We start from the raw sequence: 17,114 nt of genomic DNA on the forward strand, positions 1-17,114 counted from the left end.
CACACAAACATGGTAACTAGCTCATGCCCTGGAAGCAGTGAGAAGAAAACATCCAGTAGGACACAAAACAGGCACCACTGCTTGGAAACAACTTTTGAACTTCCCTGTGTAAAGGCCATCTGGCCAGTAAAGCCAAGGTGTTTCTTCCCTACAAAGCTGTGCAGCTCCCACTCTGGGAAACAAAAGAGCCATTAAAGCGTCCCTAGGCATCGGCATGCAACCCTATTCAGGCAAGGCTTTTAAAACTCGAGCAGTCAGCTGTGCCTTTTCCTATTTAGCTTTCCCAAGGTACAGCTAAAAAAAAAAAAAAGAAACCAAACCAGACATACGCTATGTTATAAGCAGGTATACATACAGGGAAGCTTGTGATACTGGCCCAGCAGAACAACCACCACACTCAAAGCACACTGTCCAGTCCAACAGGACTTCAGCCATGCAGCTTACAGGCTATCTAGTCATAATTCCCTCTTGTCCTGGTGGACTGTACATGGCAGAGGTTCATTGCAGAAACCATCCCTGGTGCAGTGACATACTTAACACCTTCATCTCTGCTTGCCAAAATCAGGAGGAAAAAGTCCAGTTTATACAATCAACAGCTGTAGTTTCTCACTTAGATATAACTGTACAGTAAAATGAATTGCCACACACGTGCATAGTGCAATAATCATATTTTCTTAAAAAGTGTGTTCCCATATTCTTAGAATTCATAACCACATCTTCTAGACATGCTTGCCTACACTAAACAGATGCCCAAATTCAAACAGTAAGTTACAAGTTTCAAAAGCTTACACTTCAGAAAACTTTAGCTAGACCCATTACATGTCATTCACAGCTTCAGCTGAAGAGACAAGAATTTGAAGTATTGAAGTCATTCCTGTGGTATCCCTAACCTAGGATAGAGTTGGAGTGTATGTTTAGAGTACTGTTCTTGGAAAAAGTAAAACACGGTTTCCTTGCCAGAACGGTTTAGAGAAGCATCCAAAGCAAGTGATGCTTGATGTACATCACCAGTTGGTGATGTTTTTTCACATGGGCAGAACCCTAACATGGAATTCAGTGCTCCATACTCCCTCTTCTTGTTTGCATGGAGATTAAGAGATCTAGCTGCTAAGCATCAGAATATTGTCTCAAGGACAGTAATCCAAATTCAAGGATGTTTTCTTAAAAGAGGCACATTTCTGGGCCCACTGCTTAAATTCAGACCCTTTTGTATCTCCACGTCATGTGGTTCAATACAATATGCTGTGAACTGCGCAAGGCAGAGAGGCCACATTAAAAGAAAACACAAGGGAGCTGTAATTTGAAATTCAGACACTTCTTGCATTATTTAACAACCCAATTCCCTTGGCTCCATAAGCCATTATCAGAGCCAGGGATATCATGGATACGAATATAAGTTGCCACAATAGCCAGGCTTGTTCTGACAGCAGTGACACCCATTATTGACAACGAGGAACCCTCAGGCTTGGAAGGGAGGAAGCTTGTCCACTAGTCCAGAAGAAATTGAGATATTTCCCCTCCCCCTTACAATCACAGGGATGGCTTTAAAGCAGGGCAGATGAGCATTCTGGCTTCTACTGGTTTTGCAAGCGATACAGTCAATACCCAGAAGACAAGAATTTCTGTTCCTGCTAGCCAGTGCATTTCCACACACTCTCCTTTTGGACACCAAACCAAGTCACTGGCCAGCAACTGCCTGCAGCCCTGAGCCAAGCAAGCATTAGGCTTTCATACAGCAGAGAAATCACCGCTTCAGTAAAAGAAAAAAAAAGGTATAAATATAACGTGTGGTCATCATTGTGGATAACCTGACTCAGAGCACTGGGAAACGGACTTGAGCTGGGACCAGGGCGTCCCGGTTCCCCTGCCAGTGTGCTCCAGAGCCAGCCGGCCATGGAGCCACACACCAGGAGCCTTTGCTCGAGTGGCTCCAAGTGCCAGCAGCTCCTCTGGATGAGGACACACAAGTCACGAGTGGGCTGGAAAACAGTCCTGGACAACTGCTCTGGATTAATACACAAGGAGTGCTGGAGGGTGGAGGGGGAGCTGCTGAAGACAGGCAGTTATTTAAACCAGCTGCTAACCCGCTCCAGCCACTCACATGAACACAGCCTCATGCATTTGTTCAGGCAGATTCCAAGCTAGCAGGCATCCAAGAGTTAAAATACACAAAGGACATCTATGCCAACACTTGCCAAAAAGCTCATTTTCCAAGTGCAAGCTGGTTATTCAGTGGATGGCAGGAGGGATTTCATCTCGCTTTTACAGGACAGGCTCTGCCTCCTCGCCTCAAAATTCCCCAATTAACACTTCTGCAAGAAGTTTTTGAAGCCGTGCATGGCCACGTATTTGTCTACGCACATTCTCTCCCCTCCCTACTGAGCTCTGGGCCACGGGCTACGCTGTCAAGCCAAGTTTCATCTGAAGCAATTTTTAAACACTCAACCTATAAATCCTCCAAAAAGGGAGTTAGTAATGGAAACGCTGACAGAGACTTGAAGAGACAGCATGGCAACGATATCATCTACTACACATCAGCTTCATTAGCTGCAGATCCTTCTCTCCCTCACCTTCGTTTTCCATTAGTGTACTTTGGCTAATTAGCGCACAAAACCTATGAAACATTCTTACAGTAGAAGGCAACATTTGGCCTCCAGCCCAAATCAACATCGAGAAACTTCAACATCCTCAGCCAGACATAGTAACTGTACCAGATGGAGCTAATGTACGGCTGCAAGTCGCGGTGAAGAAACCGAAAGGAGAGGAACACATGCAAAAATCCGACCATTGGAAGAGAGAAAAGCAGCAAACTTGTCTTACCACTTTCGTTTTTCTCTATGACATCCACGACCTCTCCAGCCTGGAGGCTGATCTCAGAGTTCTCCTGCTTCTCATAGTTGGACACCACCACATATTGCTCCAGGATCATGGGTTCAGAGCTAGCATCAGCACCTGGGGAAGGGAAAAAGCAAGCCGTAAGCCAGCTTCCAGCCATGGCTCCTCGAGAGCGACCTCCGTCCATCCGATTCACGACAGGCCAAGTTGTCACCAGAGCCAAGCGAATCAGCAAACAACCTTGGCTCGCAGCATATCCCCAAATGGCTGGCCATATAGAAATAGCCTCCTCTGGCCCACAACCCAGCAGCACAGAGGGACATTGGAGAGAAGAAGAAGAAAAAGGGGAAGAAAAAAAAATATTTTTTTTTTGAAGAGGAGCTGAAAATACAGTGAATTAGTTGCAAAGTTTCATGATGGATTCTGAAAATAAACCTCTTCCCAACATGGTTTCCACAATCCTTGCTCCCATTCAGAGCGAAAAATCCTGGGCAGAAGCAGCATAAATCCACAGCTGAGCCATCCCCCCAGTAAACCAAAAGAAAAAACAGCTCTCCCCTTGGCGTCTCAGCTCCTTCTCCACTCTAAAGGCTTGAGCTGAAAGTCAAGAGGGGGCTGTAGATGCCAATCATATTCGTCTGCACTGCAGCCCTTAAATAGAAACACATGAGCGGGATTGAAAGAGAGGGAGGTGGGGTGGAGGGAGAGAGGGAGGGCGGGGAAGAGTGTTTACTTGAAACAGAAGAAGAAAAAAAAAGTTATAGCGCCAGATTCTTGCTAAAACACGGCCACCCCCCGCCTGCCCCCCGCCAGCGCCGCAGTTCCGCATTCCCCGCTGCAGAAACAGCCCCTGCACGGGGCTGAATGTGGCGTCCCGGCTGTCCCCCTTCCCTCACCATCGCCCTTCGGTGCCTTTTTGGAGCTCTTTGAGCCACTCTTGCCAGTTGTACAGTTTTGTTTCATACCAAAAGCTTTTGGCTGTCCGAGCCCTTTATGAATGAGTGTCGGCTCTCATACAAACAGGGATGAAAAAAAGGCACAAAATAACCGTTCTTCTCCCTTCCCCCCACAGTCCTCAGGTTGTCCTCGGGTGGGTTTTCTGTTTGTTTGCTTATTTTTGATTTTTTTCCACCCCCAAATAGAAGTCGTGCGTTCTGGGGAGGAGCCGTGAAGCAGGCAGGCTGCCATACCAGACCCGGAGGAGATGGTCGCGCAGCGCTGCTCGCCGCGGATGATGTGCCTCGGCTCTGATGCAACACAAACAGCACGAAAGGGGCGCCTGCACCTCCAGCACAGGCAAGGACAGGCTGCCTGCTCCTGCCTGGAAACTGCCTCTCAAAGTCCTGAAAACCTTCAGGATATCAGGGTTTCTTAGTTTGCCCACAAACTCCTTTCACGTCCTGCAAAGTGTCCAAGCAGAACAAAAAAGCACCTACCATTCCTGCACCAAGAGCCCCCAGCCACATGCCTCCCTGCAAAATTATTTCGCAGGTTTCCTGAATTGCAGCATTGTCTATTAAGGCAGAGCAGCTCGGGCCAACAGCGTATTATACATTTTACATAGTACGAGGCAGTTCCTGTCTCTCTAGATTAAGACACAGATGGAAAGGGGAGACAGAAGCAGATGTATGGCTTTCTGAGAGCCCCATTTCACGTGACGGGGGCAGAGCCAGGAGCAGGCTCCAGGTCTCCTGAATCTCTGAAGACAAATTAGCTCCAAGAGACAGGAAGGAAGCAGCATGGTTTGAAGCTGTCCACCGGACAAGTCAGGGGACTACAAGCCAAGCACAGGATGCTCAGCGCTGCATTTCCAAAAGCAGCACGGTCGGATGTGTTCGGGCTGAGGATGCAAAGTGATTCTGCAGGCAAATAATTAGCATCCCTGCCAACAGAGAGGTAAAGAGTGCATCAGCCATTAGAACAGCATCCTGTGAAATGCAGATCCTTAAACAAAAAGTAATTAATTCAACATTTTCCTGAAAGGAAGCACTATCACAATGCCTCCCTTTGGACCAGTCTTAAGAAGTCCAGAAAATTAGACAACTTCCTTGCTCCCTAAGCATGCCTCTGACTCTTCTCGTGTTCCACAGGTTAATTTTCTGTAAAGAGGAGTCATCTCCTCTAGAAGCTTGTGTTTAAGAGATTTAGCTCTTCTGTGGATGGCTGAACCACAGCCAGTAGCATGAATAGGGGGGGAAAGACCACAACAAAGAACTGACAACCTTAAGATTTATAACAAAAATTTTCACCATAGTTGTTCATTCTAAACAAGTATAATTTCTGCAACCAACCAACTTAACTCGATTGTTCTCATTAAAACAGTGCTAATTCAGGTATCTGGAGTGCAATGTGGTGCCTTCCCCCATTTCACACTGCTTTTCCTAGACAGCCTAGAATGGGGCAGCAGCATCTTCCTTCAACCTATATAAGCAAGGAGCACCTACAACCCCTGCTTCATTTTTGTCCTGAGACACATACCAGTTCTCTAACCAAAACCAAAAGTCATCATGGGAATATGTTTGTGCATCAGCAAAGAATTCAGTGAGTATGGAAAGGCAAAGGAGAGACTGAACAGTTGCAAAGGGAAAAAGGGACATGCAGGAAGCTACTTGGTAAGTAGCCACTCCACATCTTCTCTTTCTAATCTCCTAGAGGCTTCTCAGGAATAAGATAAGGAAAAAACACCACACAGCATTGCCTTGGTGTTCACAAGGTGCATGCATCCCTACTGGGAACAAAGAGAGGACAAGGCTCGAGAATGGGCTGGCAGACACCCCACTGCCAGCCACCCATGCTGGCCCAGGGACCACGCACCAGGAGAGCACCTTGGCCAGCAAAGAAGCCAGAGAAGGAGCATTTCCCATCCTCTTCCACAGCTCCAAAAATAAAATAAGAAAAAAAAAAAAGCAAGATAGATGATATCTGCATGCAGATATCTGAAACTCAGCAGGACATTGCAATATTGCTTATCCTGTCCTGCCTTGGATGAAGTATTCCCTGCAGGAGGGCTTTTGGCACAGCAGTGGCTGCTGTAACGCATACAGTTAGGAGAACATTTTAATAGAAGCTTGTTTAAGTGCTACAGGGCTCCTATTAAGAGGGAAAAAAAAAATAGGGTGATAAATTCCATGGTCTAGGAAGTAACTAAGGTCAAATAAGCCTGTTCACTTATAGCTACAGCAGATCATGCCCTTCTTTTTTGGGGTTGGGACATGTCGGGGTGTCCCTGGAGTTCCCAGGGTGATGCTCTCCTAGTAGTAGGCATGGCTCAGTAGGGAGGACTTCACCAATAGCAAAGGAGGGAAGAAGGGAGGGAAGAGAATAGAAAAGCAAACAGTTTCTCCCAGTAATTAGAAGCCTTAAATGTTTTCTAGGTAGTCTGGTTTAGGCTGTTACTACATTCCCTCCAGACACAGCCAGCAGGGTAAGAACTTCAGCCCCCCTCAGCTCCATCCCTGGGGCACACCTTCAAAGAAGTGACTTCTCGGTGATGCTTAAGATCCCCAAACCACCACCAGTCTGCTCTGTCAGACCCCAGGCTGCCTCCCCCCAAAAAGGGGGATGCAAAAAGAACAAGGCAGGCAACACTGAGAGCACAGCACCAATTACGCTTCTGCACCCCTGCCAGCCAGCGGGGCTCTGAGCTGTAACACAGGACGCAGCCTGCTCAGCCTGAGCCACGCTGGAGAAGAGGGATGCAGAGCAGCACGGGTCCCCCAGCAAGTTCACATGCACTCTGCAATGCCCCGTGGATATTGCAGACCCACTTTTTTTTTTTTTTAAAAAAAAAAAAAAAAAAAAAAAAAAAGCTTTTTCAGTATAAGCAGGAGAAACTGAGAGCAGAGGATAGGATAAGGCTGATGTGCCCGGTAAAGACCCCCCTACTCATTTCCCCCCCAAAAGCAGCATTAGTGCTTGGGTTCAGCTCCAACTTGCAAGCCCTCCCCCCGAGCAGAGCGCACGATAGATCGCTGGCTGAAATAAGAGTTTGCTTGCCTCTCCGGTTACTTTTGCCTCGAGTCCGTTTCCTGGTTAAAGTCTTGAGGATAGCCCTCCTCCTCTCCATAGGGCTCCACTTTACAATCCTCCCGCTCCTCACCTCTGCGGTTACCTTCCCGGGACTGGGCAGAAATGTCATCGGAGCTTGTCCGTGCCCCCCCCCAGAGCCGGTGCTATGAAGTGACACAGTCGCACCCCGTCCCCCTCCCCGGGCAGCGAGGAGGGAGCATCGTTCCTCCTGCGGTACTCAGAGAGCAGCAACTACCTCCTAAATAAGAGCACAGGGCGCCTGTTCCAAGCGGCTTCTTCCTCCTCCTCCTCCTGTGTTGCAACAGCTAAAACCTATGATGGTTTTGCAATAGCCAAAAAATTAAAACCACCAACTGGACTCCAAAAATAAAATCATCTGGATATGGAAATCTGAGACTCCCGATCTTTGCCAGAGCGCTCTGTTGTTATCAGGCTATAAACATGTCTGCTCTTTTAATCTATACAGCATGCGGGCTTTTATATCGCCCTTGTATGATTATCAATCAAGTGTTTACAGATTCAGACTAAATGACTTCGGACTGGGCTGGTCAGTGGAAGGTTTGAAAAAAGCCCAAACCACAGAAACGGTCAGAAAATGCCCTGAATGTGAGTCACAGCTGACGAAGCAGCTGGCAGGTAGTCGGGCTCCTCAGCTGCGGGCACAACTGCTGGGGACACGCATGGGGCTCGCACGGGACACTTGGCAGAAAGCATCCCAGTGTCACGGCGTGCCACACGGCACAGTCAGAGCGAGGGACAGCTGTGGGAGCTTACATCTAGCGCTGTGGCTTCTTGATAGAGCCGATTCCTGAAGGGTAACCCTTTGCACATCTCGGGAAAACTCCTATGGAGAAAGAAGAGGACAAGGACTAAAGAATAAGAGTGCCCAGACCGGCACCAAGCCTACTGAAAATCCTCAGATCAGTCTGTCCCCTCACAACAATCACACCCTCAGCTTTAAGCACACACATTTGCTTTGCCTAACTAAAGCTTTTACCTCTCTCCTTTCTTATCAGAAGGTCTATGCCTCTGTGGTCAATAAACACGTTATAGCTGCGTGTTTTCTTTGAGCCTTCTGCCAGTGATCTAGCCCAAAGTATTTTAAGATACAGAGCTTAGTTCTGCCTAAAAATTGGGCTAAGTACTGCACAAAGGATAAAAAAGACTTTACCATGACAAGCACGTGAGATTACACAAGAGCTCAGGGTCTTGGAGTAGACTCAAAAGCAGTTCCCAAACTAACCAGTTCCTGGAGTTAGCAGTGGGATGAGACTAGCGGAGCTTTCCACAGATCTCCTTGGGGACAATGCAGATTCAGAGAAAAGTAGGTTCTATTCCTATTCAGTTTCTTTATATGATCCAAGCAATCAGGCCTTCAACTCAGGAGATGAGTACTCCAGCCTGGCCGTCCTCAGCCCCCCTTCCCCTTCAAAATCCAGGCTGTAATTGCACGTCAATTATTCATGGCAGTAAAAGGTCAGATGTGGCTTGTGTCATTAGGGAAGGGGATCCATCTCCATCCTGTCTGCCAGGCAGGAATCCCCCCGTCCTAGCAGCATTCGGTTTTACAGATCAGCAGCTCCTGCTGTAGCAGTTCTGAGCCATAAAACTTTAGGGGCAGAGGCAGAACTTCAGCACCACCTGTAATAATGAAAAGAATTCAGTACAAGTCCAGCCCAGTCTCCGGCTCCTACCAATAAAATAATACTGGCAAACCCCCTTTTGTCCTATTAGTGATGAAAATTAGTATTTGCGAAAGGCTACCAAATGGGTTATTAATACACTGTTATTTCCATAGCTCCTTTTCTGAGCTCAGCTTGGTAGCTCTTTTACTAAGGACATAGCAATTCCTTGGAGTTTCTGAAGAAGGTGACATTCTGCTTTTAGACAATGGCGGGATTAAAAGCAGAAAGAGATGGGTTTGGACCCATCCTTTTTAAATAACTTACAGGACTCCAAGCCAGAAAAGTTTGGCCTAAAACCTCATCCAACACCCAGTATCAGAACAGGACAGTGATGAGGCTGAGCACCATGCACCCAGTGATGGCCAGGTCACTGCACAACACCTCTCATCCTGAGATAGCAGCCATAACAACGCACAAGAAGTTTCTCCAGAAGTGAACATCCACATACACACCTTCCTCCACTCCACAGCACTTATGAGCTCCGCAAGCCTTTCTGTGACGGGGCAATAGGTTCCTCACAGAGCAGCTAAGCCTCAGGTCTTTGTTATCCCTCTGCCTGGTTTCTGCGTGTGCAGCCACAGATGGCAACTCCATGAGCTGCATTAGCTCCCTCTGGGCCCCACGGGTTTCTGCTACCCACAGCCACAGGGAGCCCAAGCCAAACGCACGCACTGTCCCCAAGAAGGAAATATGGCCAGCAGAAAGTTAACATTACTCCTGGATTCCTTCCCCAGCATACGGGGTGCTTATTTTTCCCTCACATTTCTAAGAAGGGAGATCTGGGTAAGCCTTCAAGTGCCTGGGACAAGTGGCAGCCTGAAGGCAGCCTGGCTTCCAGCGCCGGAGTACGTGTCCGACGCACAGCTAAAAGCAGCAGCAAAACACAGCCCCACGGGGAGCGCATCGGGAACGAGCTTGGCCCACAGTAAATGGCAGGCACTCTCTCAAGTGAGCACACCACTACTGTTTCTTCCTCCTTCGCAGCCCTCAGCAGCATTTCCAATAAAATCCTGACAAACGGAGCAATTTGACGCTGACCTTTGCCAACTGGAGCTTGTTAGGATTTTTCGTTTTTTATTTTTGATCTGCTAGGTTTTAAGAGAGCGCCAAGAAAAATTAGAGGCAGGAGGGTGAAAGGAAAAAAAAAAGAAGAAGTTGAGTCCTCTTTCCACTCCTTCTTGGAAAGTTGGCTTTCTGAACAGCAATCCCAACCAACTAGGTTACAGGTAGCAACGGTTAAGAAAACTGAAGTATTTTGCACACAGATCTGTTAAACCATTTGGAGATTTTTCACACAGCTGCTAGACTGGGTCCTCCACCAGGCTGAAGTCACCTATATACTTTGGCATTCTCCCTAGTCATGCTCAGCGTGGCAACACGTTCACGTTACTCCACATCCCACCAAGCAAACCAGCCAAGGAATTTAACGGCAGTTGGGGTGCCCCCAACAACCCTAATGTTAATCTGCAATATGGCCCATGGCAGGTCTGAACTGAAGCGTAGCTGTGCAAGAAATGTGGGTTCATTTGGATGAGCAGCAGATATATATCATGTGAACTGGAACAGTTTAGGGAGCTAGAGGCAGTGCTACTTCACTGTGAGACTGTGCATCAGCATCTCCCTTCCTGAGCACTGTGCAGTGCAATCAGTCACTGATTTGCCCTATCATCATGCACGGGTTTTGAAGCCAAACTAGCAACATGCGTTTAGCTAAAAGCAGTCAACGGAAATGAAGGAATTTTATCCAATAAGGTTTTACCTTCTTTCTCTTCAGAGAGCTTAAAAGCCTTGGTATTTAATTTGCCATGTTATAGATAGCAACATAAAACAGTCCCAAGAGATGCAAGGAAGTCAGAAAACCAGCCTCAATTCCCCCAAACCAGACAAACCAAGGGCTTCTTGTCACTCTTCCCAAAGAGCACCTCTTCTGTCTCCTTCTCCACACGTTGCCCTCCTGCTCAGTCTCATTCTGTTTGTCTGAACTCCCTCATGACCCACTAACCACCAGGCTCCTGTGACCGAATACTTAAGATATTTCTGCACTGTTATGTCCAGCTACCACCCTGAAATCAGACCTGTTCTGCTCAGATTGGAGACAACATCCCCCGGGGGGTATTAAACTTCTGTCAAAGATAGCATTTCTGAAACCACAGCAGTATGACTTACTAAAAGCCTCTGACAAGCAGGCACTCATCCATCAAGGACAGTGGGTTTTTACTTACATGCTTTGAACAGGGCATGAGCTTGGATATTTAGTAAGTCAGGTGTGGAAAGCAGCAGGGTTTTTCCATCTATCCTTGCCTTGAAACCTATGGGTGGCCTTAACTGACTGGGTGCCCAGGCCAGCATCCTTCACAGAAAGGAACTATCATGAGCTACAGACTAAGTTTGAAGAGAGTAAAAGAATATTCTCTGGTATCCCACATCAGGCAACACATATTTGCAGAGAAATCTACTGATTACTCAAGAAAAGAACCTAATTCTTTATACTATATAGCTTAGCTTTTGCCTTGTATTGGGTTACTTTTCCCCAGGCCTTAACACCTCTGTAAGTCGCTTCCCTGATCCTTCCTCCTTTCTGACTCCTTGTGACAAGGAGTCTGAGGCTCCCATGAAAGTTTTGCAAGTTTTGCATCTTCCTCAGTCCCATATGCTCCATAAAACACCCCTTCTACCTACTGTGCAAAAGCAAAGGAGAATTACAGAAAAAGAATGAGCATGCTCTTGTGTTCATTTCCCTTATCTCAATCCACAAGTTCTCACTTTTGGTCTTCTTCTTCTCTCCCCTGTCCCATGGGGATAGCGAGCAAGCAGCTGTGCAGGTGCTTAGCTGCAGGCCAGGGTCAATGCACCACAAGAGGGGAAGCTGCTTTGGGTTATGGGTCTGGAGCTGGATAAGGAAGATGTCACACAGGAAAATTATCATCTAGTGATAGCAGCAGGGTGAGACAGGAGTCAGAAAAGCAATGTCCTTGTCATAACTCATGCATCATAAAAAAAATACAATGCACAGGCAGACAACAGATCCTGGATACTCACCAGGAGATACCCATATTCGAGACAACTCCAAAACCACATGATTTAAACAGACTTTTCAATGGCATGCAGAACACCAACACACGAGAAGTTACCTGGAGCAACGCTCTTTTTGGGAGTCTCAGACAAACTGGACATCCAAACTTGAAATCCAAGAAAAGGGCAGCAGAAAAAGAGAAAGTAATTAGAGAAACAAGAATAGTCACAGCAGCAAGTTTGAAAGTAGAAAGTTAGTGAAAACACATTAAAAGAAACGTTAAACTTCTCTTTAGAGTTGCATTGGCTTGGTGGGGGCTCAGTTAAAGGTCAAGTCACACGAACTACCTAGTTAAAACAAAAGTTAGGTGACTTGCAGAAGTTATAAGATCTGTAGTGATCCAAATTTGAGATCAGGGAATGAGATATGCTCTGAGCTTATTCCCAAAAGGAGAGGAAATGCATACCAAGAGACAGCTTGACTCATTAAGTCTCAGACCTGCAAAAGTACTTAGCTTTGCAGCTGTTAATGATCCCCGTAAGACCAACAGGCAACTCACAGAGATGGAGCTTAGCAAATCCATTCACGTTTCTACAAGCATTTTGTTACCCTGGTACTGCAGTAAGTGAAGTAACAACAGTCAAATATTGCCCTGTGGAAAAGAGCACAGAGCTCCAATGAAGGTATATTCAAAGCACAAATAGAAATACCCTTTTTTAGCCAAAAATACAAGGCAGAAATCTGGTTAAAGACAAAGCTGATACAGTTATTATCAACAAGGTCAAAAGTTTTCCCTCCCCCTCCATGAAAGGAGGTGTAAATACTTGGCTTGGGTTTCTGGGAATAATCTTCAAATATTAAATGCTATTTTTGTCTGAAACATGCTTCCAGTGTATTCAGAAGTTAACAGGTTGGCCCTCATTTCAAAATAAGAATCCGTGAACCCTCCAGTTCTGGGAGATGAGGGAGCATAAGGAGAGCTGTCACCCCCACGTAGCCTGGGAGAAGGGATGGGGAGGTGTTCATACAACAAGGCTGAGAACTTCCTGAATATTGACAACTTCAAAACACATTTTTTAAAACCCATTTGCAACGTGGAACCCAGTTCTGGACCTGTCAGATACCAGCAAGGATGATGCATCCTTCAGGTACTGGGAGAGAGGGTTGATCTGTACTGGTGGCCGTGTCTACTTGACTCGATATTGTCTTTTGACCCACACGATACCATCAAGACAGCAAAAAGAAAAAGAAAAGCAACCAGTAAGATAACCCTAGAACGCATTTAACTGAGAAATTTCTAGCACAGTGCAAAGCCTGAGAAACAGCTTTCAAACATTCCCACTGGAAACCTGAGGTCCAAGAAACACTTCGCTGCATTTCCTCAGCACTAAAGGAATGGTGAGGTTTTGAAATTCTTCCTTTATATCGGGCCCACAAGTTTAATTGCATTAGAGCAAGACTGGAATTCAGATGGATTTGGCCTTGCGCTTTTCAGTAAGTTCTCTATTGTGGCCACTGGGAAAAAAAAGTGAAAATTTCTAAGCTCCTAGACCCCAAAGCCATGCACTGCACTGTCACATACAGTGCAGAATACACCACGATAAGTTGCAATGATTTGTTTTGGGTTGTCATTAGAAGAGGGCTCTGCACTGGTAGAGTGCAACAGGAAATCATCTGGCAGGGCGACCGTGCTTCAGCTTACAGAGGGAATATGCGGCGTGTTTCTATTACAGGCTCGGGGCACAAACGGGAAAGGGTGTGAAGGAGTTGTTGTCAGCAACTTGTCTATTAGCTTTTTAATACACTTCCACCGCCTTCAGGAAGAGGATTATGAACGTCAGTCAGCCGTCAGATCTTTTTCCAGGCAGAAGAACCTGAATATGGCAGTGATAAATGAGGAAGATGGAGAAACAAGCGGGAAGGGTTTGGTTTGCCCCAGTCCAAGCTGGCAGCAAGAGGCTGAGACAGCCAACGATTAAGAAAAGAGGGAATAAGCTGTGCTTCAGACAAGTTTAGGGCTCCCCTGGATGTGCCTGCCCAAGAAGGGAAGGAGGGAGCTCAGCCCCACACCTACAAACACCCCACGACATCCCCTAACTGATGGGGAACGATGCTCACCATAAAGGGGGAAAGTAAAAAGCTCCTTGCTTTTAAACACCACATTTTTCTCTCTTTGTCAAAGCCATTGATTTATCCAAATCAGAATAAGAAGGCAAACTAAATAGTAGCTGGTAAACAGCCCCCCAGGTCCCAAATGCGGGCTCCCCGGCATCTAGGCAGCAGCAGCAGCACCTCCCGGCTGCCCCAGCCTGACAGCAGCGAGATGTAGATGAGGTTGCTCCTGAAGCAGAAGACAGCTAGCATATTTCAGCTGCTCCTGCACATCTGCTTAGCATTAAACTTCCTTCTTGGGGATTTTTTTTTTTATTCCAAGACGTTTAAGCTCTAATTGCTACCAGCTTCTAAGAGCTCCCCCTACAAATAATAAAAATATCAGACATTAGGGATGGATTCCACCCCGCACAGAGCTCAAACGGAGAGCGGTGGAGGGGTCCGGGGTATGGGGAGGAGGTCAAGGGCCCCGAAGCACGCTGTGCCCACGCCAACAAAACACAAGCTTTCAACGGTCCCGGGTTTCCCCTCCAGGACAGGGTTTTACTGGAATTCTGCACAGGGCTTGGAGCCGCTTTCCAATGGGATTGGTAACGGTAAACGAACAAACCCTCGCTTCCTGCCTCTCCTCTCCCCCTCCGCTGCACGGCCAAGCGCCGGCTGGTCTCAGATGACTTGGAGGAGGAGGGGGGGGAAATCTCAGTATTTGGAAGGGAAATTAAAGCTGCCTGCTCAAAGCAAGCCACTCCTAAGGCAACGGCATCCTGACTCTGCTCCTAACGCCAGCCCCCCCCCCGGTCCTCGCTGCCGCCTTCAGCTGGAGCCAGAACAAACCCCTCTGATCGGAATTATTTTTAAAAGCTCCAAAGAAACGCAGGTCCATAAATTACAGCGAAGCCACGGAGCCAAGGCAGTTGTGCAGAGCGCTGAGGAGGCTCCCTTCAGAGCCACAGCGCCCAGAAATAGCCACAGAAAAAGCTCCATCCTGCCGGAGCTGCTGCAAGGGAGCTGGGGGACCCCGGGATGGGCCAGCCCCAGTCCTCAGGTGGGGAAGGGAAGGAAGGAAGGAATTAGAGAGACAAAGGCTTTGAAGGCTTAATTAAGCCAGTCGTCATGGTGAACTAAGACACATGAAACATGATTTTATTTAGATTTCACCAGAAGCTTTCCTGCCGCCACCGAGAGCCATTTGTTTGCCGCTCCTCCCACTGCTGGGGAGAGAAGAGGCGCCAGACTGCTGGGGACTGACGCTTCGCACCGACACAGCCCCAACTCATCCCATTTGAGTAGCAGCCTGTTTGTCTTGCACGCAGCTAGAGCAGAGAAAGCTTCAGGGAAAATGCCTGAAAACATCTAGAGTTGAACGCACAAGCACAAAGCCACCACATCCACACCCGTGATCCACTCCAGCCCTGCACATCCAGCCGGGTTCTGGTCCAGCAGGTGCAAAGCAGCTCCTCAAACACAGCCCTCCCACCTGATGCAGGTTCCCTTTTGTCAATAGCATTGTTCAAAGGCTCAGTTCAACGCTGAGTACAGCACCCAATTATTTGATACTGCTAAATAGATTTATGTTGCTTCTAGCCTAAAGGTTGACAGGGTGCAACCCCATTGTTGCAAGAGATGTTCCTCACCAGGGAACTGGATGGGACTGCCTTGCTTAGGACTGTAAAAGAAGTTTAATTACACAGACATGACCTTTCTTTGAAGCTGCCTTCCACACAGATAGCAGCAATAGAGACATTTAACTAACAGGCTCTTCTGTTCTCTCGAAGCCCTACCTCAAACGTCACCTGGGAATCCTGAGATCTCCACAAAGCTCTGCAGCTACAGGGTACAGCAAAAAATACTGAGAAAAGGAGTATAAGAACAGGTGGCCATGCTGCAGAGATGCTGATACCTGAAAGGGGCTGCCCTTCTCCAACAGGCATCAGCTCTGTAGGGCATTAGTCCTCTCCATAATCAAACACTGCTGGCTCAGATAGCCAAGGACTGCAGCAGTGAGTGGAGCTAAGCATTTTGTAGATGCATTTCCCAGCCATTCACCCTCCCTAACTTACCCAGAAGGGTGAAAATAGTAAGTAATATAATTTTAGACTGAACTGAAACTGTATTGACTTCCTGGGAAATCAGCAATCTGGTGCTCCACTCCAGAGAACTTACTGGTGGTCCAGTGATTTCTCAGGCTGCAGCTGGGGGAGGTAAATGCTTTTTGCTCCTCCATCACCAATAAAGGCACGAAGAGATGAACGGGGGTGTTCTCATCCCATCAGTGGTATTGGATAAATCAGCAAGAAAAAGCTGCAGTGGGGTGTTTCTTAGAAGCTGCCCAATTCTAAGAAAAGGCTAGAGCCTTGTTCACTGAAATGTTCCTTGCCTAGGGCACAACTGAAAATAGAAGCTAAAATTTTATTTCAATCCTGATTTCCGAGGTCAAGCATGCCAAAGTGCTAGTATAAATGAAGTGCCAGTTGTCCTAGCTGCTCAGGTAGGGCACCACACTGCCCAGAACAGGTAAGCCCCAACTCATCACTGCCTTTCTCTCCTCTCCAGCCAAGCTGAGGGACAGCCTCATTTTTCTCTTCCAGCCTCTTTGCCTCCAGCTGGGGCTTGACTGGTTAAATGAGAGAATAAGGAGATACACAGAGCTAGACCAGGGGCGGGGGGCAAAAAACGGGGTGTTACCAACCCCTGAGGAAACAGAGTACCTGCTTTTAGCAGTTATCCTGTATCAGAGTCCACCTGTAGCTCTACAACATGGGTGTAGAGCAAATTGCAATAAAAAAAAAGCAGATGAGCCTCAGCCTGAATGAGAACCATTTTCACACACCCCTGGCTCACACAATTAACTCATTGAATTAGGCAGAAAACAACAGAGAGCAGGAGAAACAGGAGGATGGCACAGAAAGGCTACGAGTGTTTTGGTCGATTGCTTCAATCCCTGCTGCCCAAGGCATCCTGCTTAGCTGTACCATTGATGTCCCAGAGGAACCCAAAACAAAACCAACATTTGTGCCCGGTGCCTGACCCAGGGTGGGCCCGCTAACCACCCCGGCCCTCCCCACAGCTGCTGAAATAAGCTTCCCTTGTTCTTATGGCTGGGACATTGGTGCGGCACCTTTAAAGCAAGTGTTTTAGGATAGCCTTTGAAGGAACACAGAGATTGGTTCAAGTCTGTTTTGTATTTTTTTTTCCCCCCAAATGGAGACTTGGTGTGTTTTGAAGTCTCTCATCTTCGCAGAGATGTCTCCTCTCCCACACACCTAAAGCAGAGCAGCATCACCTCCGCTCCACACACCATCTGCTCGACAGGCAGTCCCTTAAAGAGCTACATCTCGGCAAATATTTGGCTAGTTGATAATCCTCAGCTTTTTCCCAATATGCAAATCCAGCTAAAGCGCAGGAGTAAGAGGATTTGACAGCAGGCATTAAATAAAACC

The 17,114-nt window shown here is 47.3% G+C and overlaps 1 protein-coding gene across 6 annotated transcripts in view; it reads right to left on the reverse strand.

Annotated features, from left to right (window-relative positions):
• Positions 1-17,114, reverse strand: part of SH3PXD2A (SH3 and PX domains 2A) — a 232,090-nt gene that overhangs the window by 70,881 nt on the left and 144,095 nt on the right. For 2 of the 6 annotated variants that reach the window (XM_068688430.1, XM_068688432.1), the window contains exons 7-8: positions 11,681-11,728; positions 2,821-2,952 (exon numbers count right to left, since the gene is read on the reverse strand). In XM_068688430.1, the coding sequence (XP_068544531.1) occupies positions 2,821-2,952; positions 11,681-11,728 (180 nt within the window). Of the gene's footprint in view, positions 1-2,820; positions 2,953-3,270; positions 3,497-6,831; positions 7,079-11,680; positions 11,729-17,114 lie in introns of those variants that run through there. The other 4 variants (XM_068688434.1, XM_068688431.1, XM_068688433.1 and 1 more) reach the window with 4 other exon arrangements.

The sequence above is a fragment of the Anas acuta genome, chromosome 7 (assembly GCF_963932015.1).
Source record: "Anas acuta chromosome 7, bAnaAcu1.1, whole genome shotgun sequence".
NCBI classification, from domain to species: Eukaryota; Metazoa; Chordata; class Aves; order Anseriformes; family Anatidae; genus Anas; species Anas acuta.